The 27,023-nt window shown below is 46.8% G+C and overlaps 1 protein-coding gene across 4 annotated transcripts in view; it reads right to left on the minus strand.

The window, feature by feature from the left end:
* Nucleotides 1–5,461: 5,461 nt before the first annotated feature.
* The window catches only part of LUZP1 (leucine zipper protein 1), an 87,102-nt gene continuing 65,540 nt past the window's right edge, over nucleotides 5,462–27,023 (minus strand). For all 4 annotated transcript variants that reach the window (XM_077337093.1, XM_077337094.1, XM_077337092.1 and 1 more), the window contains 3 exons: nucleotides 19,615–22,886; nucleotides 10,066–10,252; nucleotides 5,462–9,075 (listed from right to left, as the gene is read on the minus strand). In XM_077337093.1, the coding sequence (XP_077193208.1) occupies nucleotides 10,082–10,252; nucleotides 19,615–22,830 (3,387 nt within the window). In that variant the 5' untranslated portion in view covers nucleotides 22,831–22,886 and the 3' untranslated portion in view covers nucleotides 5,462–9,075; nucleotides 10,066–10,081. The remainder of the gene's footprint in view (nucleotides 9,076–10,065; nucleotides 10,253–19,614; nucleotides 22,887–27,023) is intronic.

Below are 27,023 nucleotides of genomic sequence, written 5' to 3' on the forward strand. Positions count from 1 at the left end.
ATGGGCATCGGGATTCAGCAAGTCTGGGCAAAGGTGGCCGTGGTCCTGGTACAGACAGAGTTTGAGCTCAGAGGCCGGCTACGGCAATGATCAATCCAGGGGTGTCCTGCATTATACGTGTAGAAAGCGATCTAGACAGAGGGGGAGAAATCTGCATCCAAATGTAGTGGGTTGGAAAACTCAGTTAAGACCATTTACACACCGGAAACTTCACTGCCCCAGCTCCTGTGCAGGAGCACAAATTGGGAGCGGATGAGGCGCACCAGGCCAAATGCTCCCCCATCTGGGTGCAGGAAGAGGTGGGGCAACCTGCCATGACTAAAACTCCAGCCTGCAGCCCAGCATGAAACCTCCAGTGCATAAATTGTTACCAGTCAGAATTTGGATTTGTGACAAGAACTTAGTGGGTTGGATCCAGCAATCCATGGCCACAAATGGCAGATTTTGTTCCGTGTTCCCCTTCCCAAGCTGTTGCAGGCAAGTGTCCTAAAGCAAGTCCACTCTTTCTGGTAACATACAAATAGTTTATTGATTATGTACTGCAGAACAAGACAGCATTAGTTAGAAGATAACATGCGGACAAACTTGGATTTAAACACAGCATGCAGACTTGTACTCTGTGTGCCGGACGGGCGGCTAGCCCCACCTGCTGTCCGTCTACGAGACTGTTTGAGAGGTGGGAGAAGTGGGGCCTTGCCCAGCCAGACGTGCAAGCACCAGGGGAGCTTATGTTGTGTCAAGGGTGGGATGTCTGGGACGGTGCTGGTAGCTCGCTGGGGATGAACTGGAAGTGGCCGGGTGGGCTGGGGTGGGGTGCTGGCAAATGAGGACCTTGAGAACACGCTTGGTTAAATTGCACTTGCTTTTTTTTTTTCTCAACCTGAAAACAAAGACATATTAAGGCAGGAAACACACATCTGCCTCTAGCGCCATGTCAGGATTTAGCAACCCTTTCCCCACCCAGTCTTAACATTAGCAAATAGAAAAAATATATATATCTTTTTTTTAATCTCTTAAAAATACATTCCATACAATCTGGAGGATTCTCAAGTGTTAACAAGTGGCGGGAAGACCAAACGATCATCTCCTTGGGCGGGCGTGCGGGGAGCACTAGGCTCCCGACGGGCCTCTGAAGGAAGAGCAAATTTCTGTTTGGTCTCCGGCCAAGAAGGAAGAAAAAGAGGAGGAAGGATAATTCTCTGCACAGCAGTACCTTCACCCCCCTTTCCCTCTTTGGATATCAAGCTGGAAGTTCAGCTGAAAGCAGCAAAATCTTTAGTGGGTTTCTTCTTTCTTCGAGGGCCGGGCTGGCAGGGCAGCATCGTGCAAGGAAGCTTCTCCAGCGGGGTCCTTTCCCGCTGCAGGATACAGGAAGAGGGTCACTTCTGACCGACCTATGGCTGAACCACGTCAATTCTTGACACAAAAAACAGAGGCTTTCTGTACTCTTCATGGCTGTTGAGAGGAGCTGCCTTTTTGACGACGGAAGGGAAGGGAGGAGTGCTTAGCGACTGTGCAGGCGGAGGAGATACGAGGACAAATCCTCTCGGGCTCCAGCAAGGAGAAGCCACATCCTTGTGTCTTGGCAGGAGAAGAAAGGGAGTTTCCACATGCAGCACATAATAATTACAACGTTGGGTGTTTTCTTTTTTACACGCAAATTCTCGGCATTAGAAGGTCCCTGGGGGATTCCTACTGTATTTCATAGGCTACAGTTAGAAAGGGGGAAAGAAGGCTTGCCAAACACTGGCAATATTTACAAATACACTTTACAGCGCTCCCCCCTCCGGAGTGTGCAACTTGATCCGACAGTCTCCATTTCCTGAAGTCGTCACGGTTAGTTCAATAATACAAATATGCTTCTATTGCACTCAGGGGGGTGGGGGGTGGTCTCTGCAGGGTTGTTAAATTCTCTGTTCTTCAGAGAACCCTCGGCCTATGCTAATTTGGACTATTTACACTCGTTAGCCGTGGCTAGCTAAAACTTTTAATGACACTTAGTTTGGGGCTCCTCGGTCGGATAAAACTCTGCCAAGGAACAGAGAACAAACTGGCCCAAAGAACCCAGCAGCTGTTTTCTCTCTTTCCCAATGCTCTCGCCGATTGGACTTGGCTCCATCCCGGTGAAAGGATCAACTGGATCCCAGGACGTAGATTCCCGTTTCCAAAAAGGCTGAGGCTAGAAGTCAATCGTTACGGTGACAAGCTTCCAGAGTGACGCTGAAGAACAGGATCTCTTTGCTCCCTTTCCTGTAGATTCAAAGGTTGTTTGAGAACTTCAATTTTGGAGAGAGGTCCACGGAGCTACCTGGTGCCAAATCAGACCACTGGCCTAGCCGGGCTGGTATCGACTGTTCTCACAGGCAGCGGCTCTTCCGGGATGCCGTAGGGGTCTCCCGTCATCTGCAACCTCATCCTTGTCCCAGGAGATGCCAGGGATTGAACCTGGGCCCTGCTGATTTTCTTTTTTGTCAGATTGTAGAATCGTTTGGCAAAAAGAGGGCTAAGAACGTTCCCGTGGTAAAGATGACACGACTTTGCCGCCTCTGACAGGCAACGGGGTTGATCATGACCAAATTTCTCTCAGCCAGTTACGGAAGCTCTTTTCCCCCTAGATGTTCCTGAGTCCCGGAAGAAGCAATAATTGCATCAACACCCACGAGGATGACCTCAAGACCTCCTTTTGGGCATTGGTGTCTGGTTGGATGGAGGTTTTTTTTTTTTTTAGCATGATTTATCTGATGCAGAATACTGACCTAGATGGGCCCAACCAGCCTGGACTCAGAAGCTAAGCAGGTTCAGACAGCTTAGTCCTTGGGGGGGGGGGGGAGAGACCACCGAGGGAGACCCTGGTCGAGGCAGGCCACGGCAAAGCACCTCTGAACATCTCTTGCCTTGAAAACCATACAAGCTTGCCATAAAGGATGGCCCTGTAATACAGTAATACACTGAGCAAATTCAGAGAAGAGCCTCTAGCAACAGGCAGCTAGATCAATTGCTGAGGAAGGGTGAGAATTCTCTTGACCCTGGGCAAAGATCAGCTTTAGGACAAGAGTGGTGGTGAGTGCCAATCATGCCACAGTTAAAAAACAAAACAAAAAGTTATTCGGGCTGTCCTTCCGCTTCAGTTTTAAGGGGACTCAGGCACTGCTGTTCTAACAGGCACAATGCAAACCTGTGAAATTTCACCTTTCCCAGACCAGAAACTGGGGGAAATAAGTCATGTAAGGCGGTGATCTTAAATGTTGCTACTAAACAAGGGAACCAACTTTCCCTTGTAAAGTGTTTTCCTTAATAGGCTTGTGCCACCTGTCATTTTGGAAGCATGGATTGGTCTTGCTCAAGCATCATCTTTGGCCCCCCCATGAGAAATGAAAGCCATCGGTACCCCCAGCCAGCCAAAAGGGGGTGGCTCGGATAGCAAGATGGTGCCCACCCCGTGGGTCGTTCTGCTACACTTTTCCAATGGGCTCAGATCCAAATAGGCTCAGATCATATATTGCTCCTAACTTGAGAGGAATGGAAGGGCTGGAGTTACCCTGCAGGTGCTAAAGTGCTTTCTTGGATCGACAATTAAATGGCTTCCTTTTAGCAAAAAAAAAACCCTCTAAAAACTCTACCTGGGAACAATTCACAAGTCCATGTTTATTGCTTGACAGAAGAACAATGAGCGGTCTAGCTCTAAAATGGCTCTCTGGATCACCTGTCAGTAAGAGGCCTTTATGTAAACACCATTAAAGGCAGCTAGCTAATAAAATGTGTGGCATGGGAGCTGACTTACGGAGAGAGGTGCACTGCAATGGCTGCAAGGCTACAGAACATGCTGTGAATGCAACAGGGCAAGTACTGGAATTTACAATGCACATTTCTACCCTTAGGGCTGTTAAACAGAGTGTGAAAGTATACGGGAAATAAAGAGATCTTGAACCATCTTTAGCCATCTGACGGAGAGGCTGATTCTGTGAAAGCTCAAGGGGGTGGCAGGTAACAGTGGATGAGCGATAGGGTTGTGGGTGTCCTGCATAGGGCAGGGGGTTGGACTAGATGACCCAGGAGGTCCCTTCCAACTCTGTTATTCTAGGATTCTATTAACCCAGCAGAATTTTTCACGGGGCAGGCCTTTGAGGTGTCTTTGCAGAAACACCATTATGTAAAAACACGTAAAACAGAGTCACTCACACAAGCGGTAGAAATAAAGCTGCAGACAGACATTGGCTCCCTCTAGGAGGACTTGTAGGTTTCTCTACTGCAGCTTCTGCATGTTTTAACACAGGGATGCTCTCAGTGGCTCGGAAGCTGCAGGCTCATCGAAGTTCTGCTCCTGAACGGGGCACTGGCCTCATGTACCGGGAGAGAGGACGAGGCCATTGTTCGAGAAGGGCCTGCATTTGGCACTTTGATGCAGCAGCCGCAAGATGAACTGGAGACCAGCAAGATTAAGAGCTTCCCTCCACTGTGTGCCTTGGGCCAAGGAGACCGGCCCATCCTTTCCAATAGTCCCCCCCCACACACACACACCATTTTCTGCAGCCCATCTACTGTCCTCCCATCGGTGGAACGTTAGCAAGCTGGCCACATATAAGATAGAGTAAAACCACTGCTATTAGCATGGCAGCCACCTGGGAAAAGAGCAAGTGACCCACAGTTGGGGGGTGGGTGGGTTGTACTCTTCTGCCTTTGCACTCTCTTCTCTGACCAGCTGTCCTGCCTGCTGAGTGAATGGGGAAACAGACTGGGAAGGCCTCCCTGTGCTCCAAGATCTGGCTGAGGCTCAACAGTGCTGGGGAAGGACCGTTCTTAATTTAAAGGGCTACAGTTAAAGAGTTAATATCACTAGGCATATTTTGACTGCTGTGCATGTGGAGGGGACGGGACAGAACACACAAGGCAATATGACGCTCACAGGGCTTTTGGGGCTGACGGTAATGTGGCTCTCCAGGAGCTACACAGTGTCTTAACACTCCTGCTACACACACCAGGCACTGCTGCCTCCCTGGACTTTTAAATCCCTTTTTATGCTCCAATCATACCCATCCATTTAAACATTCATTTGGCAGCTTTTTGTGGCTTAAAAAATCGAAGCATCGCTCTGGAGTGATATTGATCGTGAAGCACAATCGGTGTATTGCTGGCTATACCCAATAATACAAAGGCATCTTGAAGAAAAGTTCTTCATACAATTGTCAGCTTGGTTATGTTTTATTTCATTAACTTCCAGCTTTGATATTCTTAACTTCAATAACTGTCTCCAGTTGTGGTGTGGTGGCTTTTCTTCAAGATTCTGTTTTTTGGGGGAGGGCGGTATATGGAATTGAGGCTCACTGTGGGTGGGCAGGTAGTTGTGAATTTCCTGCATTCACAGAAAAACAGAACCTTTCCAAGGCAATTGGTAATAAACTGTATATATCAATAATTTTTTAAGGACCAACCAAAATGGTTTCTAGATATACTCCGTTTTCACAATTTATCTTCAGTGGTTGATTCCTTATACTCTTAACAAGCAATTTTTATATATATAGACAGGGGGAATGTTTTTTGACTGTCATTCCCCACAATACTTTACAGCAGTGGTCCCCAACCTTTCTGAGGCTGGGGACCGGCAGGGCATCGGGCCGCGCCCACGCAGGCCACGCCCACGCATCGGGCTGCGCCCGCGGGCCGCAAGCTTGTGGCCTGGGAAGTTTTTTACTGCAGGGGGGGTGGGGAGAGGGAGCCGCGGCCCGGCGCCATGGCCTTCGCGGCCCGGCATCGGGCCGAGGCCCGCAGGTTGGGGACCACTGCTTTACAGAGCCGGTGGCCTATCTATATATATAAAAATTGCTTGTTGAGAATATAAGGAATCAACCACTGAAGAAAATTTTTGAAAACGGAGTATATCTAGAAACTGCTTTGGTTGGTCCTTAAAAAATTATTGATATATACAATTTATTACCAATTGCCCTGGAAAGGTTCTGTTTTTCTCTGTTTGTGTTTTGAACCTTTCTTCCTTTCTCGTATTGTAATTTCCTGCATTCAGCAAGGAGTTGGACTAGATGACCCTGGAGGTCCCTTCCAACTCTTATGAGTCTATGCCTTTATATTATTGTGTGTAGCCAGCAATAAAGCGACTGTGGGGTTTTTTCATTGCTTGATTCTATGCATCTTCTTTGCGTATTATGTGAGTGGTTTTTGATTGCTGTGAGCAAGCCAATCCAGCTTGATGGGGGTGGATGTTAAGTGGTTTTATGTTTGCCACAAGGGCCAGCTCTGCTGGATTCTCCCACAAGCAGGAGGAACAGGTTGCTCCTGAGCTGGGTTCTGATTGGCAGTTCGCACAGATCTCCAAAGAGGGACAAGGCCAGAGGCACAGGAAGCCCCACCCACCTCACAGGGTGTCTGTTGTGGGGAGAGGAAAGGGAAGGCAAATGTAAGCTGCTTTGAGCCTCCTTCGGGGAGAGAAAAGCAGCATATAAGAACCAACTCTCCTTCTTCCTCAGGGCAGTTTGTCTTAGCACCACACTTGGATTTTTAAGCCCAGCCTTGCCATGTTGTGCCTAAAAATGACCACGAGCCCTGTTCTTCCTGTCACCAGCAAGGATTAATATCTGTGGAGGAAGAACAGCTAAAGTTACTAAGCAGACCGCATCACTTTGGCCTCATTTCAACCGCCATGCTCTGGGCCAGGACGGGGTAACCAAACACCCTTCTTAATGCACCTGCCTCTGCCCATGGGCATGCCAGCCAGCGTTTCCCTTTTTTGTTTGTTTGTTCCCCTGCCTTGTTAAAGCTACCGGAAGCTTTGCCAGCTTGCAACTGCCAGCCCGATGAAAGAGACCATCCCCTGTGAGCCGTTCCTCATGCTGCCATAAAACAAACCACAGGCCAAGGATGTAGTAGTGTTTGAACAGGTGCCGAACAAGAAGCAACCAGGGAACTGGTGTCAAACCTCGCTCATGACTGCTGGAAGTCCAAAGTGCTGAGCGGCAACGGAGCGGCAAGACAGCTGCATGTTTCTAGGCCAACCCCTCTGGTCTTGGAAGCCCAGCGGCTCGATCCTGCTTTACCTTTGCAAGACGAAAATCAGCCCTGCCAAGTCCTGTGCGTGGGGGAGATGGAGTGTGCAGCTGGACCGGAGAGAAATCGCTGCTTGTCTTTCAACTGTGCTGGTTCGGTGAATGTTTTTTTTTGTTGGCGTTCAAAGGAGTTCCTCTGGGCTTGTGTGGCTGGGGCACCTTTCAGTGGAGGGAGGGTTACTGCTTTTCCGAAGTGGACAGCGCTGCACCCCCATCCTGGGATCTCCCACGGCAGAAAAAGGCAGCTCCTGGGATGGAGGAAAGCCAGCAGGATGGCTCGTTGGGTGTGCAATGGGAAAAGGAGGCACCTTGACTTTCTCTAAACTGGAGGGAGCACACACAGAGAAATGAGCAGGGAAGATGGGACTCGACCGTCCTGCTCTACTACTTAGCTTCCCAAGTGGAGCAGGGAGGTGAAGAAAAGTTCCATTTTTAACATTTAAAAATCCTTTAGGACTGCTAACAGGTGCAAATTGCTAGCTTGGCTAGGCTAGTCTCTGCTGCTGATGGAAACCCAGTTGTGGGAGAGAACTGGGGACGGGGGCGGACAGAGGTTACACCCAAGCACTGTCCTCTCCTCTATACTGCCCAATGGGGTTTAGCAGCATTGGGTGAATTTCCGGCTTAGGTTGTTTCATATACACGTGTGCTCAGGCCAATGACCTCGATGCCTCTGAGAACGAATGAGTAGGCTTCCCTAGCTCAAGGAGAGCATCCCCTTCCCTCCCTGCTGTTTCATGCCCTCAGTTGACCCATTCAGCACTGGGTTTCCCGACTGACGAGGCAGCAGCTGGACTCCTGCATCATCCCTTTTGACCTTTCAGTTGGCACTTGGAGGAGGCATCCGACGTTCAGGGAAGGTGGAAGGGAGGAGAGCTCGGGGGGGGGGGCAAGGCGGGAGGTTCGGCGGAAGGCCAGGCAGAGAGCAACCCCTATGTGCCCGGAGGAGTCTTTGCACAAGCGAGTGAAGACTGAGGTAGCAGAAACTAAGGAATGTCTGCCTGGCCCCACCCTGTGGGTTGAGGGGCTGGACCAAGGAGACTCCCCCGCCGCAGGTGCTGCCTGGCTGAGGCCTTGGGCTGCGAGTTCAAGTAACGAGACAAAAGCCCCTTGAGGGGTAAGCAAAGGCTTTTGGGAGAGGGGACAGCAGCCCAATGGGGTGGAGAGATTTTCTGGCTCTTCCTGTTCCAGGGCCTGGTGGAGTCCAGCCGCGACACATCCCCTCCTCTGGATCCCGTGAGCCTTCCTGCCTCAGCAGCCGGAGTGTGCCTTGCTGATGTCGTAAGCACTGGGGGGACCCAAGCACAGGGCAAGCCCAGTAGGGAGAGCAGAGCTGGGCAAGACGGCTTCACTGGACTGCTTGGACGTGGGCAGTCAGGCGGGAGTTCTTTACAGTGGGCAGGCAGCCGGCCGGCCGAGGAGGTGCAGCAACAGCCTTCAAGCGTGGTCCCTTGTGCTGTACAACTGGCTCCTTCCCCTGTCTTGACACCCATTACCTCCGGAGTTGGCATGTAGGTGTCTTCTTTAGCTGACCCCGTAGACTGCGGTGGGAATGGAGTTTGTCTGCCTGTCTCTGGGTCACCTTGTGCATGTTCCGGGCTCCTTGTGGTCCAACGTGGATCTGCTTTGCCGTTCTAGCCGCTTGCAAGAGCTCCCTGCTTCTCGAGGGAGCCGGAACCAGAGCAGCAGAGCATGGAAGGGGCCCACTGCCCCAAATCCCTGGATGCCCCCAAATCAGGCACTGGCCAAGGGTTCCCATCGTTCAAGCTTGAAAAGATGGCGGTGTGGGGGGTTCCCCTGAGCAAAGTCTCTGTAGTGTCCTCCCCTCCCTCCCCGGTGGAAAAAGGAAAATGCAAAGCTACCATTTTAAAAACCAAATCCACCCAAGGTCAGGGACATAAACCACCTTGGGAGCTGAAAGGATCAAGAGTCTGTACACATCCCAGCGATGGGCTGGCTTCTGGGAAGGCCAGTGTAGAGAGTGGAGGAGGAAGATCAGCTTCAGGACGTCATGCAGCTGGAGCTGGAAAGACACAAGGTGGGAAAGAAAAGCAAAACGCTTAGGCACAGTCCTGCTAAGCCGGGCCCAAGGCTGCTCCAGCCCACCACCCTGTTTCCAACATGGGGCAGCCACCCAGACCCAGACAAGTTCTCTTTTGCAATGGTGGCTAAGAGCCATCCATGGTCATTCCAGTCCATGCATGTCTTGAGTCCTGCATTAGGGGGAGCCTAAGAGAGTTTTTAGAGGCTCTTATACACATTTACTGTGTAGCTTGCCCACTGTGGCCAGCCTCAGCTGCCATCTTCCCCCCTCCGTTCCTTTTACTGCTGGGAGCAAGGCTGGAGAGAATCAGGTTTCCCAAATCTAACTGGCAACCCAAGGGGTTATTATTATTATCATCATTATTCTCATTATTACTATTATTATTACCATTACTGTTGTTGTTTTTAAATTTATAGCCCGCCACCCACAGCAAGCCATCTCGTGGAGGGTCACATCGTTAAAAACCCAACACAAAAACATGAAAAATATATCCCATTAAAAACCCCTTACATTGGACACAATTTGGCGGTGCAAAAATTCTCATCCCTCTTCCCAACAGAACGGCTGGACGGCAGTACATCATGCCAGTAGCAACCAGTGCGATGGTCTGCAAATAAGGTTGCAGTCTCTTCTGGGGGGGCCCATACGATCTTCCATGCTCCAGCCTCAACCATAGACCTGGCGGAAGAGCTCCGTCTTACAGGCCCTGCGGAATGCTGACAAATCCCGCAGGGCCCGCAAGTCTTCCAAGAGGGAGCCAGCTGGACACCATGCGAACCGAATGCTGGGCTAGACAGGCCTTGGGTCAGATCCAGCAGGGCTCTTCCGATGTTCTTTATGCATAACGCAGTGGACAGTTTTCTGGTATGTGCGCTACACAGATACACCGTGTGCCCGCTCTTTGGTCCTTCCAGGAGAGACTCAAAAGAGAGCAAGGATTTCCAGGCCAAGCAACGGAAGTGCACCTACCTGGCCCATAGTCGGTTCAGTTGTCTTTGGACCAACGTGGCCGCTCCTCGGTCTTGCCAGTCGGTAGCAGCTGATGGGGCTCCAGCTTGGCTTCCGGCCTCTTCCGCGGCATTTCAGCCCAGGAGAGCTGCTCTGAGGAACCAAATTGCTTTCTTCTGGAGCTGGGAACGAAACCTTTGTTTTCCTCCTGCACCAAGACCAGGAGAAAGGTAGGGTGCTTAATAGGACACAATTCAGCTGGGAAAACTTTCAGGCTCACAGAAACCATCCCTCCCCTGCAAGAGATTTCCTGCTCTTCCAAGCGTCCTGTTAGCTGACTGCAAAGAAACAGCGAGGGAGACAAAAGCAAAACACTCAGGAGAGGCCCTGCTAAACCAGACCCAAGGCTTCTCCCTTCTCCTGCAAAGAGCCACTGTGGTGTAGTGGTCAACAGTGGCGGATTCTAATCTTGAGACCTGGGATTAATTCCCCACTCCACCTCCACATGCAGTCAGCTGGGTGATCTTGGGTCACAGTTCTCTCAGAGCTCTCTCAGGGCTCTCCCTACCTCACGGGGTATCTATTGTGGGAAAAGGAAGGGAAGGTGACTGTAAGCCACTCTGGGAATCCTCCAGAATTGCGTCTGTGTTTAAAGCCGAGCAGTTTCGAGGCACAGCTGCCCCTCACAACTGCTACCATTTAAACTGGCTCTGTTTTTAATCTGAGTCTCAAATACAGGCACTGGTGTTGTTTGGAGTAAGCCTCCAGTGGCCCATTAGGATGACTGTTCCTTAGAACTGAGCATATGCTGCACAGCCAAAGTCAAGTCACTCTAGGAACTCAAAGACAAAGAAGAGGAGTTGGTTCTTATATGCCACTTTTCTCTACCTGAAGGAGGCTCAAAGCGGCTTACATTCTCCTTCCATTTCCTCTCCCCACAACAGACACCCTGTGAGGGAGGTGAGGCTGAGAGAGTCTTGATATTACTTCTCGGTAAGAACAGCTTTATCAGTGCTGTGGTGAGCCCAAGGTCACCCAGCTGGCTGCATGTGGAGGAGTGGGGAATCAAACCCTGCTCACCAGATTACAAGTCCACACTCCTAACCACTACACCAAGCTGGCTCTTGAGGTTCCAGGACTTATGGTTATTTTACAGGCAAGGCTCAGAGACCACATGTCTGAGAGAATCTGGCGAGCTCACAGCTAAGTACAGTCAATCATAATACACACACACACTCTCTCTCTTCCCCCCCCAAAGACACCTGTTCTTGCTTAATTAGTCATCAGATGAAGGCCTATGGCTCAGAAGGAGAGGATCTGGGGTGTGGGCAGAAGTCCACTGGCCTCCTATCTTAGACAGGAGGTGTCTGAGTCCCTTTAGAGCTACTGCCAGTTGGAGGACACTGTCTGGGCTCAATGAATCCAAGGTCTGCCTCACGTGGCTAATACATGGATCTACTATTCGGGTTCCCATAGGAACTTGAGCATCCTTTTTCCTTGCTAAGTCCAATGTGGGGGGCAGCAATCCTCTTTGCTTAAGCTAGATCTGTCCAACTCATGCATAGAGAGCTGAAATACACCCACTGTTTTAGAACAGAAAAAAGGACACACTGGTGGAGCTCTAAACCCTCACCCATGAGAGATCCCGTTCCCAATAGTACTTTTCTCCTCATCTGAGGAGACCTTCCCCCTGGGAGAAAAATGTCAGGGGGAAGGTCTCCATGACTGGGAAAACAGCATGGTTTTAACAACCATCACCACTGAAGCAGCCAGTAGGACCAAAGGTCCTCTAAGTACCCTTTTATATGTTTGAGGCATCTACTAAAGTAAGGAGTATCCTCCTCCTTAAAGCAGACTGCGTTCCTGACACTACCATCATTAGGGCTTTCTAGTGAAGAACAAGAAAATAACATATGCAGAGAGAGAGAGAGAGAGAGAGAGAGAGAGAGAGAGAGAGAATGAGTCTCTCATTACAGAGTTGGGTTATAAATTGGATCTTGAGTCTGAAAAGGCCAACAGCACAACAGGAGCTTCAAGGTAGGGCCATCAGATATCCCCATTTGCACCGCTAAACATGGATGTTTCAAAAGCAGTTCCTGGCACAGAATGTTGCACTTGCCAGCTGCCACCAGCAGAGGGAGCAAGGCCACCAGGCCAAGTGTCACTACAGAAATCCTAGCACAGCTGCATCCAAACCCCAAAATCTTCCAAGAATAATTCCATATGCTTTTGTCAAAATCATGAGATTTAACAACATTCAGGCGCTCTCTCTCTCTCTCTCTCTCTCTCTCTCTCTCTCTCTGCTCTTTAATTGCCATCATCTGGTTTCTGTCTGGCTTTGATGTTTGTTTTTCTTCTGCCTTCAGAAAACAGCATCTTTCAGTTCTATCACTGGATTTTATTATTTTATGAAGGACACTTCCCCACAGGTCAATGGTTCTGCTTCTAGCATTTCCCCGCTTCACCGAAAGGAGAGCTGCGGGGCTCAAAGTGCTTCCCTCACATGTGGGGAGATGTTTCCCTGGAGAGGCCATCTCAGCCTTTTAAGCACTCAGAGACAGCAAGGCCCCTGGGCTTCATAGCCAGGTAGTCTTCCTCAGCATCAGCTGCCAGATATAAAAGCAGAGATGCCGAGGACTGAACCAGCCCCCTTTCCGTTTGACATGTCTCCCCCTCTAGACTCGTCTGGCAGCCCCTCTCCAGGGGCCCAAGCAGAGAAAGGCCTTTTCTAGCATCCACCCAAAAACGTTCAAGAGAGAGGCTGGACCTTGTGCATGCTCTGTCACTCATTAAAGGCCTTGTCTGAAGAAAACAACCATTGGTGAGAAGGGTCCTTCTTCTCTGAAGCATGTATGAAATAAGTATGAAGCTCCACTGATGTCTGGAGAATGATTCAGAATCGTGGCCTTCTTAGCCAAAATGGGGCCATGAGAAGATTATTGATTTTTTTGAGTACCTTTAGTAAGATCAGGATTGAGGGAAATTCATAAAGCAAACCCTTTGGCCATTCTGATGAAAGTGCTTCCAATTTTCTCCCCCAGGTCTATCACAGGCTGGCCAAAGTGACTCACTTTGACATTGACCAACTGCTTTTTAAATGGCCATTCCCCATCCTGCATGGTCTGTCAACTCAACCAACCTGCTAGGATATGGTTGGTCTCTTTTGTGTGTTCTGCACGAATGTAACCCAAGTTCTGCTTGGCCCACAGGAGACTCTTCCAGCTCTACTCTGGAATGTAGTTTGCCCCATTGCAGGGCTTCCATACAGGCTATCCAGTCCAACCCACTGCTCAATGCAGGATCAGTCTAAAGCAGTGGTTTTCAACCTGGGAGTCAGGACCCCTTTGGGGGTCAAACGACCCTTTCACAGGGGTCACAGCATGGCAAGCAGCTTGGCTGGGGGGGGTGTCATCCACACAACAGCATTGTGGGATAGATCATCTGTCTGGAGCAGCGGAAAAGAGCGAGATCGGCATGGTGGGACAAGAGGCAGAACTGAACCCCGGAAAATTTTATACAATCACGAATCTTTATGCCATTGGTCAGTTTCGGTTTAATTTCTGTGAAAGAACCCTTGCATAATTTTATGGTTGGGAGTCACCACCACACATGAAGAACTGTATTAAAGGGTTGCGGCATTAGGAAGGTTGAGAACCACTGGTCTAAAGCGGCCATAAGATGCATCTGTCCAGCCAATGCTTGAAAACTACCAGTGAGGGGGAGCTCATCACCTACTTAGGAAGTCAATTCCACTGCTGAACTACTCTGACTGTGAAATTTTTTTCCTGAAATCTAGCTGCTATCATTCTACACATAGTTTAAACCTATTACTGCAGGTCCTATCCTTTCCTTTCTCTCCTCTAAGTGACAATCTTTCAAATACTTAAAGGCAGCAATCAGGTTCCCTCTCAACCTCCTCCAGGTTGAACATTCCCAAGTCCCTCAGGCTTTCCGCAAAGAGCTTGGTCCCCAGGCCCTGGATCATCCTCATCACTCTACTCTGAATTTTGTCTGTGTTCTTTTTGAAGTGAGGCCTCTAGAACTGTTGTCTATTAGGAGGCCCCTGAAGATTGCCTTCAGGAGACTCTGAAGATGGAAGGAAGATGCCTTCAGGAGACTCTGAGCACCCTTTGCCAACTTTATGTTATTTTCCAGAACTGGTTGGACAACCTTGCGGGAACACACCGTTGCTACTCTTGCCACTATGGATGCTCTTGTAGAAGTTCTTACTGCCATAGCAATTCCCTCATGTACCCTTTTCAGCACTAAATCTGGCTTCCTTGTCCACGGTGACCCCGATTGTCCCCTCGCCATCCTCAAAAAGGAGACCAGGAGCTTGCCAGGGCAGTAACTGGAGCACTCACAAGAGGCACCTGCAGGAAGTCTTTGGCATATTGAGGTAAGGCATACAATTTTTTAAATGACACCTGGGAATTGTCTATTAGACATTGGCTTAACTCACTGTGTCCTAAGCCTTTTCTCAAAAAAATCAGGAAATGGGAACAGTTTCTCTGCAGCATCTATTGCAGGAAAAAAAATTATGGATCTTCAGGTCTATTAACTTTAACCTGGTCTAGTTTGGGATCTTGAGCCATGGGGGATTCATTCAGATCAAGAGATTCCAGGGATTTGAAAAATAGATATTGGTTATCCTCAGGTTTAAAAAGCGATGTGATGGCTCAGTGTTGTGATGTCCTCTTGTACTTCCACATCAGAGTGGAACACTACCCCCTCTGCTATTACATTCACTATCTGAAGAGTCTATAGAAGCTGTCCTGCCCCTTTTTGGGGCCGCCATCTAGGTATGGGATAATCTTGGTAATGGATCTGCCATGTCTTCATCCATATTATGGGAGGGGGAAACAAGGTAGCTAGTTGGGGGCTGGTATATGGGAATCCCACCCACTCACATCTGACAGAAATTTAAAAATTCCCACCTCATTGTTCTTCTAAGGAGGTTAAAGAAATCAGAAGGCAAATTAAGAGAACCCAGGCTGCTTACATTACTGGGTCCTGCTGTGTCTAAGGGACAATTGTCATCCATGGTCCTTCAAAGTCCATTTGACTCTTGTTAGCTTCAGGCTGTTCTGGTGTGGAGCACCCAAAATGGCAACCAGTAGGGTTTGGCCATGAAGACTGAGGTGCTTTCTTCTTTCCTGTGCTTAGTATGGCAGGGAGGCCCTTTCTGATGCTCATTGACTGCTATGATCATTGGAGTCCTAGCTGGGAATGTACTGGCTGGGACTGAAGCTCCCCCACTCTCTGCCATCATGAAGGACTCCAAAGAAACATGGAGTTGGAAAGGACCTCCATCTAATTTGAACACGGAACCTGGTAGCAGAGCTTTCAACAAGTCCATACACCAACACAGTCACTTGACCTTACAACATCACCCTGCATTTGCTGGCAGGGGCTCATGGGAATTGTAGTCCATGAACATCTGGAGGACCACAGGTTGACTACCCCTGACCTATACCATCCAAGGCTTATTCACATATTTATCTTCTAACATGGTATATGCCATTAAATGCCAACAATGACCCTCTGTTCTCTACATAGGGCAAACAGGTCAAACATACAGCCAAAGAATAAATGGACACAAGTCTGACAAAATCAAAAATCACAGGTCTGAGAAACCTGGAGAACACTTCAACCTTCCAGGACATTCAATGATTGGCCTCAAAGTAGCTGTTTTATTGCAAAGAAACTTCGAGAAGAGACTGGAAAGGGATGCACGTTTTTACAATGCTCAAAACAATGGAATCCCCAGCACTCAACAAGGATATTGGTTTCTTATCTCACTATGTATGCTAACATGCAATTCTCATATTTACATTTCTCACAGTCTCCATTTTATTTTATTTGGGACAATGAGACTGTAATATGATGTAAGTATGTAATGTAATTTAGAATCCAACTCGATGGTCTTTGGACAGGAGTATAAACTCAGCACGGTTTGTTACTTGTAGGGATGCTTCCATGCTTGGGTGGAGATGGATGGGGATAGCAACAAGTCTCTTTTAATTACTTCTTTTCACAATGGGGAAAGTGTCCCCCATTATCACTAACCTTAACATTTTTCTTCCCCCTATGTTTTTGTGAACCCAAAGGACTGATATGTTTTTTTAGAATCCAACTCTCTGGTCTTGGGACAGGATAACAAACTCAGCATGGCTTGTCACTTGTAGGGATGCTCCCAAGCTTAGGTGGAGATGGATGGGGCTAACAACAAGTCTCTTTTAATCACTAACCTTAACATTTTTCTTCCCCCTATGTTTTTGTGAATAACAATTGAACCCAAAGGATTGATATGTTATTTTAGCAAGGAATTATCATACTACATATTTGTGGATGTTGTGATGCTGTTTATTAATTTGCTACTAATTTACTCTCTCCTTATATCTGTATTCTTATGATCCCTGTTCCATTGGCTGAGGAAGTGTACATGCACACAAAAACTCATGCCTTGAATAAATCTTTGTTGGTCTTAAAGGTGCCATTGAACTCAAATTTTGTTCTGGTACTTCAGGCTGTTACACAACTAAAAGAAGCAGTGCAAGATAGAAAATCATGGCGACAGCTGAGTCATAGACTCCCCGAGAGTCTATGACTCAACTGCTTAAACCAACACGGCTGCCCACCTGAATCTCCCTTTCTCCCAGCACAGGAAGTCATGGCCAGGAGAACGAGGGAAAGGAAGTCCTTTCCCAGGCAATTCTGTTCCCCCTCTTGCCTTGAAAACCCTACCTGCTTGCCATAAGTCAGCTGCAATTTCACTTTCCACCCCCTCTTCTGTCTTGGGGTCACACTGGTGTCAACAGGTGGTGTGGAGGGGATGACCCTCCTCTTGAGGCCCACCTTGCCACATGCCCTCGGCTCACTCCCGATCTCACATGCTGCCGCTCCACTGCTTGGAGTAAAAAGGCCAATGATGGAAAGTAACTTCTCATCGGTGCTTGTTCCCCACCAACAAGAAAGCATTTTGAGTTGGAATGGAAGGGCATGGCTCGAAGGAAACAAGCTTCCTGCCTGTGACGGCATTTGCGCAATGAAAGGAACTGTCTAGGAGAGTTGCAGGATATTTATAGTGTTGGGTAGATGTTTTTTCAAGAGCATAGACAAGTGGAATGAGAGGAGGTCTGACTGTAAGAGTCACATCCTGCCTTGCCACACTACAGATATAGGGCGTTAAAACTGGGAAATGTGCGTTTATGACAGGCAAGGTTACAAATAGGTCTCTGTGCTCTTTGGGCTACCTCAACAACGTAAGCTAGATCTCACTAGATAACAGTGGAAAAAAAACAAAATCAGAGTCCAGTGGCACCTTTAAGACCAACAAAGATTTATTCAAGGCGTGAGCTTTCGAGGGCAAGCACTCTTCCTCAGACTAATACTTGCACTCGAAAGCTCACGCCTTGAATAAATCTTTGATGGACTCTGGTGCCACTGGACTCTGATTTTGTTTTATTGTGCTGCTTCAGACCAACACAGTGAGTTGATGTGGGGTAGCCTGAGGATTGGCGAGACCCAGGTTCAAATCCCCAGTCTAGCATGGAAGCTTGCTGGGTGACCTTGGGTCAGTTATACTGTCTCAGCCTAACCTACCTCGCAGCAGGGTTGTGTGGGTAAAATGGGAGGAAAATGGAGTATAAATATAAAAAGAAAACACATCGCTATTCAAAATTTGGCAGAGAAACATGGACGGTAAATAAGAACTAACAAGGAGGTTAACTCGTTATTAGTTCAGTGCACTATTGCAAATAGTCAAAACAGGGACCTGGAGAATTCAGGTACCTTCTTGTCACGTGAGTCTACCGACAGGCAAGCTTACCTATGGCCAATTAAGAACCAATTCCAGCTAACCAGGCATGGAAATAATAGTAAAGCATATCCTTTTTTAAAATGAATGTTCTTGAAATTCATTTCAGTTGTTTGTTGGAATGCTGTTCTAGTTGAGATGTCATTGACATTTGTTATATGGATACTGTTCTATGTAAATGTTCTTCAGTGTTTTATGTAAACTGAACAGAGCTGTAGGGAAGGGCGGTATAAAAATCTAAATAAATAACATAAAAATACATTTTACTACAATTCTTATTTTACTGAGCTGCATTACTTGAATTAGCCCCCTCCTTTCTCTACCCACTGACTATTATTATTGTTGTTGTTGTTGTTGTTATTATTCGCTTTATTTCCTGCCACTCCCTACAGGCTCATGGCGGGTGACAATAGTCTTAAAATCCCCCATTAAAACCCCCGTTAAAAGACTATAAAAATACCCAACACGGCGGAAAATACCACCCTCCCCTACCCGAACAAGGGCTTTGGGGGATGGAGGGTGATGATGACTACTTGCTCTTCCTTGCTAATCCCAGTCTCAACCATAGACCTGGCGGAAGAGCTCCATTTTACAGGTCCTGCGGAACTACAGTTCTTCTGCCTTGGGCGCCACACATGGCTATAATGGGCAAAAAAGGCATACAAATGTAAAATGCAAGGTCTACATTCCATGCTTTATCTAGGATGGCAATATGCGATATGGATGTATATTTTATGCATCCATCCACCAACATTTGGCCTTCTGCTGGTAATGGGGGAGGATCGGGGGCACTGGATGCACCAACAGGAATGCAACCTTGGTAGGAGAATAATCTGATACAATCACAGTACAGCTGGGGCATGAGGAATCAAGTGTTGGCAATGAAAAAAAACGCCTACTTTTCCTGATTTATATTGTTGGGCACTGCCGTCAAGATGCCGCTGACTCATGGCAACCCCTGGTGGAGTTTTCATGACAAGGGAAAAGGAGAGGTGGCTTGTCCCTGCCTGTCTCAGCATAGCAACTCTCAACTTCCTTGACAAGCTCCCATCCAAGTGCTACCTATGGCTGACCCTGCTTATCTTCTGAGAGCTGTCCAATGGCTTAATCAAAGTTTAAGAGTCTCTGTCATCTCTTTATTTCCACCTGGACTCTGCCAAAACTGTCTCTAGATTACTCTCCGTTTCCAGTGCTTTCATCAGTGGCAAAATGAGTCCTCCACAAAGTTGTTATTAATAAATTCAGTATATTCACTGAAAGTGCTGTCGTTTTTGTTAATCACTCAAAGCTTACAGTCCTGACTCTTCACACCAAGAGAGTGTTTTTCGCCTAATTATATTTTCAAGTGATTAACAAAAACGACAGCGCTTTCGGTGAATGTATTGAATTTATTAATAACAACTTTGTGGAGGACTCATTTTGCGATGTGATGAAAGCACTGAAAACGGAGAATAATCTAGAGAACGTTTTGGCATAAATAAAGAGATAACAGGGACTCTTAACTTTGTTTAAGCCATTGGACAGATTCTTTTTTCCATTGTTGTTTATTGGGATCGTCCACTTTCTTCTTGTAGTATCTTCTGAAATCTGAGACGATCATGCCAGCCTCAGCCATCCGGGTCAGGGCTATTTATATTAGGGTGACTCAAAAAAACCAAAAAGGTCCCCTGTCCCCTCCATATGACTTTTTCAAAATCAACCTTTTCCTAAGAACTCCTCTTTTAAAGTCAAAGAATGCCCAACACACTTACTGGTAACACTGTGCAATTCCAAGAAGATGCCGTCATGGTGTCATTCATGCAGCTTCCCTGGTTGAGCATCTCAGATGCGCTTAAACTACTTTTGGTCCTTCTGGAGTCTAATTCTGGAGTGTTCCAAGAGTTTACAGTGGCGCTGGCTCTTCTGGAACTCTGTTCAATTGCATATATGCGTGCGCTAGTCCCTTCAGGCTTGGGAAAGTCCACAGATGACCTATACGGGTTCCTAGCCGTTGCGTTTTCCACTGTTTTGGGCACAGAGTCTTCAGAAGACTGCAAACCTCGCCTCGTTCTCCACCCGCTTCTCACTGTGATATGCCTCGTCTCTGGCGAGTTGGTTTCAGAAGAGCCATGGGTCTTCCAGCTGATTGTCTCTCCGGGTGATTCACTGTTCTTTTCGGAAGATTCAGATGGCTTTATCAAGATGCTGCTTTTCGAGATGACCGTTTCTACCCTGTTCCGGAGAGCAGAGTCCCCATTTTTGTCAGTCTCTGGTAACTTCAGAGTTATATTGCTCTTGTTAATGGATATCTCGTAAGGGGAGCTGACTGCATTTACTCCTGATGAGAGATCATTTGGCGTGACTCGGATATGCTGGGGTTCCTTCGTGGCTTCGTTGGTGTTGGTCCTTTGAGAAACTGGCTCAGATGGGTAAATGGTGATGCTGCTGGTCATTTTTTGAGACATGGTTTTCGCATTGGGTGGCTGTTTTTCAGGGTTCCCTTCTGTCCCTAGCCCTGCCCCACCCATGATTTCTTTCACATCCTTCTCCACAATCACGGGTTTGATGACAGCTTTGGACCTCAGGGCTTCCCTTGGGCTGAACGACCGCCTGGAATTTAACCCCGGGATGGCGGCTGCAGAAGACGCTCTGGGTGACGTTCTGCCAAGTTCCTCATCACAAGGATTTTTGTCATTTTCTAAGGGTACTGCTCGAACAGCTCCCCTGGAGCTTGAGATCTCTCTGGAAATGGGTTCCCTTTTTATCCCTAAATCAGAAGATGCAGTAGTCGTTGCATTTTTCCCTGTCTTTTCATCTGTGCTGAATTTTTCATGACCCCGGGACCTGATAGCTTTGGCTCGCACAGAAGTGGATTTGAGGCCAACATTGTTAGAATCTCCCACGGAATCAGTGGTCTGGTGAATTTCTTCCTTGGGAGGAGGTAGTGCAGACTGCAAGAGATCTTCTTGACTTCTTGAGATGAGCCAAGACTTCGATAAAGGCAAGGGTTTTGTGTTTTCACGCAGAGGGTCCGTCAACTGTCTTTCTTGGAAGTTAACACCCTTTGTGGAACTTTCTTCTAAAAGCTGCCTCCGAGATGAGACCAAGGTTGGTGGTGCCTCTGTCTTAGGGCTCATGGGCTCTGCAACTAGCATTTCAGAAGACAGGGGGCGCCTGTAGGACGAAGTGGCTCCATTGGATGGTCCATGATTCATTTTTGAGATGCACATTTCTGCTGACTCTGAGAGATTCGTCTTCATTCCCTTTTCTGGTGGAGATACAGCAGTTTCTGCTTTCCTTTGCCTTTCTTCAAGGGCACTGGACCTGCACTGATAAGCATCACTAAATGGCTGGGCGGCCCTTTCGACTTTACTTCTCAACATTCCCTCATTCTTGGGCTTCGAGGAGGCCTTCCAGGATTTGTGCTCCTGTGCTGCTGGAGGGTAACGGCTAAGCACAGATGGCTGCTCTCTTGATTTCTTCACTTCGGTTGGCGGCGGCGTACTGTTGTCTTTTGGAGAGGAGACAGGCACACCCACAGGCGATTTGTCTTGCTTGGCCTCAGTTACTAACGTGTCCAGTAAAGCTGAGGTGCTAGCAGCCTTGGCCGTTTTCTTGCTGTTCAGATTTGGACTCGGAATCCGCTTGGTGCTTTGGGAGCCACTTTCATTATTGAGTGAGAATTCTCGGTTTCGTATTCTCTCCCGCCTGTGATGAGGGGAAATCTCCCGAGACTTATGCTTTGCAATGGCTGACTCAGCTGTGACTGCTCGGTGCTTCGGTCGGTCATGTTTCACTCGGTTAGATAAGTTAATTTCCTCAGCTTCTGCTTCGCCGTTCTCCAGTTCTTTTTGCTTTTTCATCTGCATTTTAATCTCTTCTAGCTGGCCAATGAGGAGCTTGTTTTTATTCTGTTCGCTCAGATAGCTGTCTTGCAAATCATTGTTTTTGGCTCGCAAGGTTTTCAGTTCTTCTTCCAAAGTCTCAAAATGTTTTATTTGAGTCTTCAGCTTCTCGATCTCTTGGTTGAGGTCCTTCACTTTGTTGTCTTCTTGGTTTTTATTCTTCTGGTTCTCTGACTTGTTTCGTGTTTCGTTTTCGACAAGTTTGAGGTAATCCAGACTCCCTTTTCGTCTCGTTTCTTTTGAAGACAACGCAGACAACGCAGACGTCGTCAAGTCAGCTTCAATCCTCAGGTCATTCCTCTCAAGGATACTGTTGGACGACCTTTCCAGCAAGTTCGAAGTGTTCCGGGTTTGATCTGCCCTGTTCAGTTTGTTATTTTGCTCGAGCTTTTGGGTTAGCTCTTGTATTATCCTTTCATTTTGCTTCTCCCTTTCGCTGAAGTGTTTCTTTTCGCTAACAAAGATGAGAGCTAACGATTTCAGCTTTTCAAGTTCGCTCACTAAACTCTGTTCCGTTTTGTCTAGCTGGTCTTCAGATTGTTCGAGCTCTTTGACTTTCCCTCTGAGAACTTCCAGTTCTGTCGAAATTTTCTTGGTCAGGTTCTTCTCCTCGTTGAGACTGAGGCACAGCTGGGTACAGTCGTTCTTGCTCCGGCCAAAGGCCTCTTCCAGTTTCTCCAGCTCCGCCATTCGCTTCTGAAGCCGCTCAATTTCAGATTTCAGCTCTCGAGTGAGGCTCTCCTCCTCCTCCAGTTTCTCCTTCATCAGCCGGCAAAGCTCTTCCGCTTTTCTGATTTCCTCGTCCTTGCCTTCAATTTTCAGCACCCTTTTCCGCAGAGCTTCCACATCGGCCAGCATGCTTGAGTTGCTGCCTTCCGCCTGGATGACTTTGTCCTGCAGGTCAAGAAGTTCATCCTCGGCCTTTTGGAGATTTTTGGTCGCTTCCTCCAACTCGTCGAGGCGACGGCCGAGACTTTGCAGCTTGAAACGTAAATGGCGATTTGAGGTCTCCTTATAAGCTGAATAGTCGGCCATAGTGGAGCTTGGTTGTGGTTTTTTCCCTGATGGGAGTGAAGCAATCATTTAAATTCTTATCTTCCTCCCTGTTTCATGGAGCTTCTTGGCAAAACAGCAGACACCTGAAAAGAGAAAGCAGAAAGTCAGCACGATAGAAAGGGAAGGTTTACTTCCTTTTCTTTTTGTTAAGCAGAAAATTCAAATTGCTCTAATTGAAAACATACAGCAGTCTTGTTAGGAACATCCAAAACCTCCCCTTGCCAAGGAGATCTCATAACAGGTGGGAAAATGTAACTTTTAATTCAGCAGAAGTTACAGCACTAACAAGTCAGGAAGGGAACAGCCTCGTAGCACAGGTCGGGAGGGGGCACTCCCAAAGTCATTCTGGATCCCAAGAAATCAACAGAAAGAAAACTGTGGTGTAGTGGTTAGAATGATACACTAGGAATGGAAAGACCAGAGTTCAAACTCAGCACAGTCACAAAACTCAATATATGCCTTTTGTTCAGGCATACTTTTAAAATCTAAGCTACCCCACACAGGAAAGGCAGGAAGGAAGCACCATGAACAATGGCCCTCCTCCCCCTGTTCCCTGCTCTAACTTGAGATCCAGCATGGTGAAATGGTTAAGGAGAAGCAGACACAAATCTCAAGGGCTGAGTCTGGTCCCTCACTCCTCCACGTGCAGCCATCTGGGTTGCCAACCTTCAGGTGGAGGCCTGGAGAACTTCAGGAATAACAACTGACCTCCAGGCACAAGGAAGGGAGGGAGGGAGGGAAGGAGCAAGAAAAAGAAAATAATAAGAAAGGAAGGAAGGCTCTCCTGCACGCATCCCTCCAATCGTTCCCAAAGAACACTCTGGACCCTAAGGAGCCAGAAAAGGGGCATTTTCTCCATATTCTGCACTTACACCCCAGGGGTATGTGCAGAGGAGTGTCAAAAGGCCATGCTGGTCCCTAAGGAGTTGGTAGGCAGCATTTCCTACATCACCCACCCTCTGACTCAGGAGAGCTGCAAAAGCCACACTCAATCCCATGGGGTTTGCAGGGGCTGGACCCCCTCTCCCACCCCCACCTCCCAGGGTCTTGGGTGGGCATAGAGGCTGCACTTGGTGTCCAGGGGCTCGATGGCAGACCAAGCCTTTTCTTCCCTCCTAGTCACCAGCAGAGGGGGGCTGGCTCTTTTTCTAATAGGAAGGAGAAGACCAGGGGCAGGACAGATCTACCATTGGCCCTCCATGAGTGAGTGACCACTCCTGAGGGCCAATCAGGTAGGGTGTGAGCTTTCTGTCATGTAACTTGAGCTTTATTATGGTAAATTATAAAGATATTATTGCTAAAGATGTGTCAATTTCATATTTTTAACTTGTACTCAACTTTAAGTATGTTCAGAACATCCAAAACCTGCCAGATCCTACTGTCAAAAGCTCACCTATCCTGATTAGTCTTGGCCACATCCTCTTAACTTTAATTTGCCCATTAACCTGGTACACAAAATGTATATTTTGTTTTCTGACTGTTTATAGCACACTTTAAGCCACTGTACACAGAAAGGATTAAGGGAAGGTGGTGTGGAGGAGAAGACAAGGAGATCCAGCTGCTCTCAATGTGACATATGAAGGAAGGCATAATAACGGAAATAGCTAAGATCTGCAGACCCAAAATAGGTGGAAGTATGTGTGAATTCTTTGGGGACAGACCCTTCCCTTCATCCTTAGCAACAGTTAATGTGTGTCAAAAATTATGTCTCCAGAGGATCAGATAGCTTTAATATGATCTGTAGGCTCCACCACTGGAACTGCTCTCTCTTCTAGTTTGTTCAGGCAACTTCCAAATCAACAAGTTAGATGTATCAGTCAGAATGGCAGACTGGGAAGACCCTGTCTCCAATCCCACTCTGCCATGAAAGCTTACTAGGTAACCTTGAGCCAGTCACTTGCTTCCAGCCAAACCTAGCCCAGCAACCCTGTGCTGCTGGTTGCCTCGGGTGTCGGTGCTCACCAGAGCACACAACCCTAATACAGAGTGTTAACAAATTTAAAAAAAGGAAGAGAAAATCAGTCAGTACAAGAAACCATTTATAAAAAAACATCCAAGGTCCCAAGCTGAATTTAAACCAGAAGGTGAAAATGTCTGCAGCTTGTGTATAAAAAATGCTTCTTTTTGCAGGAGTTGAGTCTTAATATCCAGTCTGTAAAAGAGGTGCAGTTTGCGAATCCAGATTACAGTGAAATTGGTATCATTTTCATTATGGCTGGCTTCTAAACAATGACTAGCCAAAGGAGCCTCAAGTTGTCTGTTCCTGATTTTGGAGTGATGCTTACAAATTCTAGTTCTTATGGCAGCCATGCTGGTGCCAATATAAAACTTGGGTGGATGGGCAAGGGCATTCTATACAATATACAGTTCTCTTGGTGGTAAAATTATTGAAATGATCAAATTGTATATTGAAAAATTAACTCAGCAACTTCAAATTTTTTAGTATTCTGTGTAAATCTTCCAAGACACACCTACTACATCTAAAATGCCCCTTCACAGAGAAATCCACCTTTTGGTAAAACATGTCATTATGCGTCAAAAAATCCTTAGTTCTCTTAAAACCAACGAGAGGTTTGTCTTTACAACCAGGAATATTGCCTAAGAATGCTTCGTTTAATGATGTTAGATAATGGGTTATATGTAAAAGAACAGATTAACTGGTTAATATGTTTGTTCTGTTTCTCCTTAAACAGTTGTTCTCTAGGAATCATATTGACTCTATCAATGGCCTTGGAAATATCCATCATAGGATATCCATGTTCGTCTAACTGATTACTTAGTATGTGAGCAGCTTTTTGGAAATCCAACGGGTTGGAAGAATTCCTTTTTAACCTTAAAAATTGCCCATAAGGCAAATTATTTCTTTACTGTGAAGGATGAAAGGATGCATAATGGAGAAGGGAGTACCTGTCAGTTGGTTTCTTATATAACCTGACCTTGAGAAAGTTATCATGTCCCACAAAAACCTCAGTGTCCAAAAAGGACATTTTCTGTGTGTTCATTTCACCTGAAAATTTGATGGACTCACGTGTAGTATCGAGCCACTTCAGAAAAACTTCAGCTTGCATAGGATCTTCTTCATGAATAAAAGAAGATCATCAATATAATGTTTGAATCACAACATGCCCTTAAATGCTGGATTCCATTCATTATTAAAAATGCAAGAATTCTCAAAATGAATCATGAATATATTGGCTATTTTGGGTGGACAAGAAGATCCCATCACTATCCCTCTAATCTGTAAATAAAGATAATCAAGAAACCTGAAATAATTCTTTTCAATACAATGTCTACATTGTAACAAAAAGTGGTAGAAAGAGATCATCTCAGAAGTCCAAAACATTTGCAAAAATTTGCCTCATCTTATCAAGAGGAATGGATGTAGAGAGTGGAGACACATCACAGGACATCAAAAAAGCTCCATCAGGTATCTTGCATTTTTCAGCTTGTATTATAAAATCCTTGGTGTCATGAATGTAAGTAATAGTGTTCTTAGAAAAAGGTCTCAAAAAAGAATCCAAAAATTAAGCAATAGGCTCCAAAACAGAATTAAAACCCGATAATGTGGGCCTACCAGAAGGAGGAAAACCTGGCTTGTGTATTTTGGTATCACATAGAAAACTGGACCTCTAGGGAAGGATTGATCAAGAAAGAAGCTTGTGTGTGATCCAAAAAAATTCAGAGATACACCCTCTTGTACCACAACTTTAATTAAATTGGCTATATGTAGAGTGGGATCACAACCAAAAGGTGTGTCGTCTTGTGGGTTGGATAACTGCCTAATTATCTCAGAGATATAATCCCTTTTATTCATTACAATCAAGGCTTGTTGAAAAACCAGCTCATCATTCTCCATCAAGCACTGTAGTACAGCTCTATCACCACAACTCAAATTATTTTTGAAGGAACACAACCTGCCTTGTTGCTGAGCCTGACTGATATCTTTGTGAAGCAATTGACTAAATGTCAGTATAGCAGGAGTATAGGTGGGGAGTAAAATTAGATCTGATACAAAACAAAGGTTAATCCTTTTGAGGGCTCTCCCCAAAAGAATGCTCTAAGCTAAATTAACCTTAACAATTTGTAAATCTCAGCTCGCATTGTAAAAGAATCATACCTAGGAGCAGGGACAAAACTCAAATTCAAAACTCTACGTTCATCCTCTGATAACTCATGTGATAAATTGACTATTAAATCTTTCTTTTGCCCCTCATGCTGTT

The sequence above is a fragment of the Paroedura picta genome, chromosome 5 (assembly GCF_049243985.1).
Source record: "Paroedura picta isolate Pp20150507F chromosome 5, Ppicta_v3.0, whole genome shotgun sequence".
In the NCBI taxonomy this organism is placed as follows: domain Eukaryota; kingdom Metazoa; phylum Chordata; class Lepidosauria; order Squamata; family Gekkonidae; genus Paroedura; species Paroedura picta.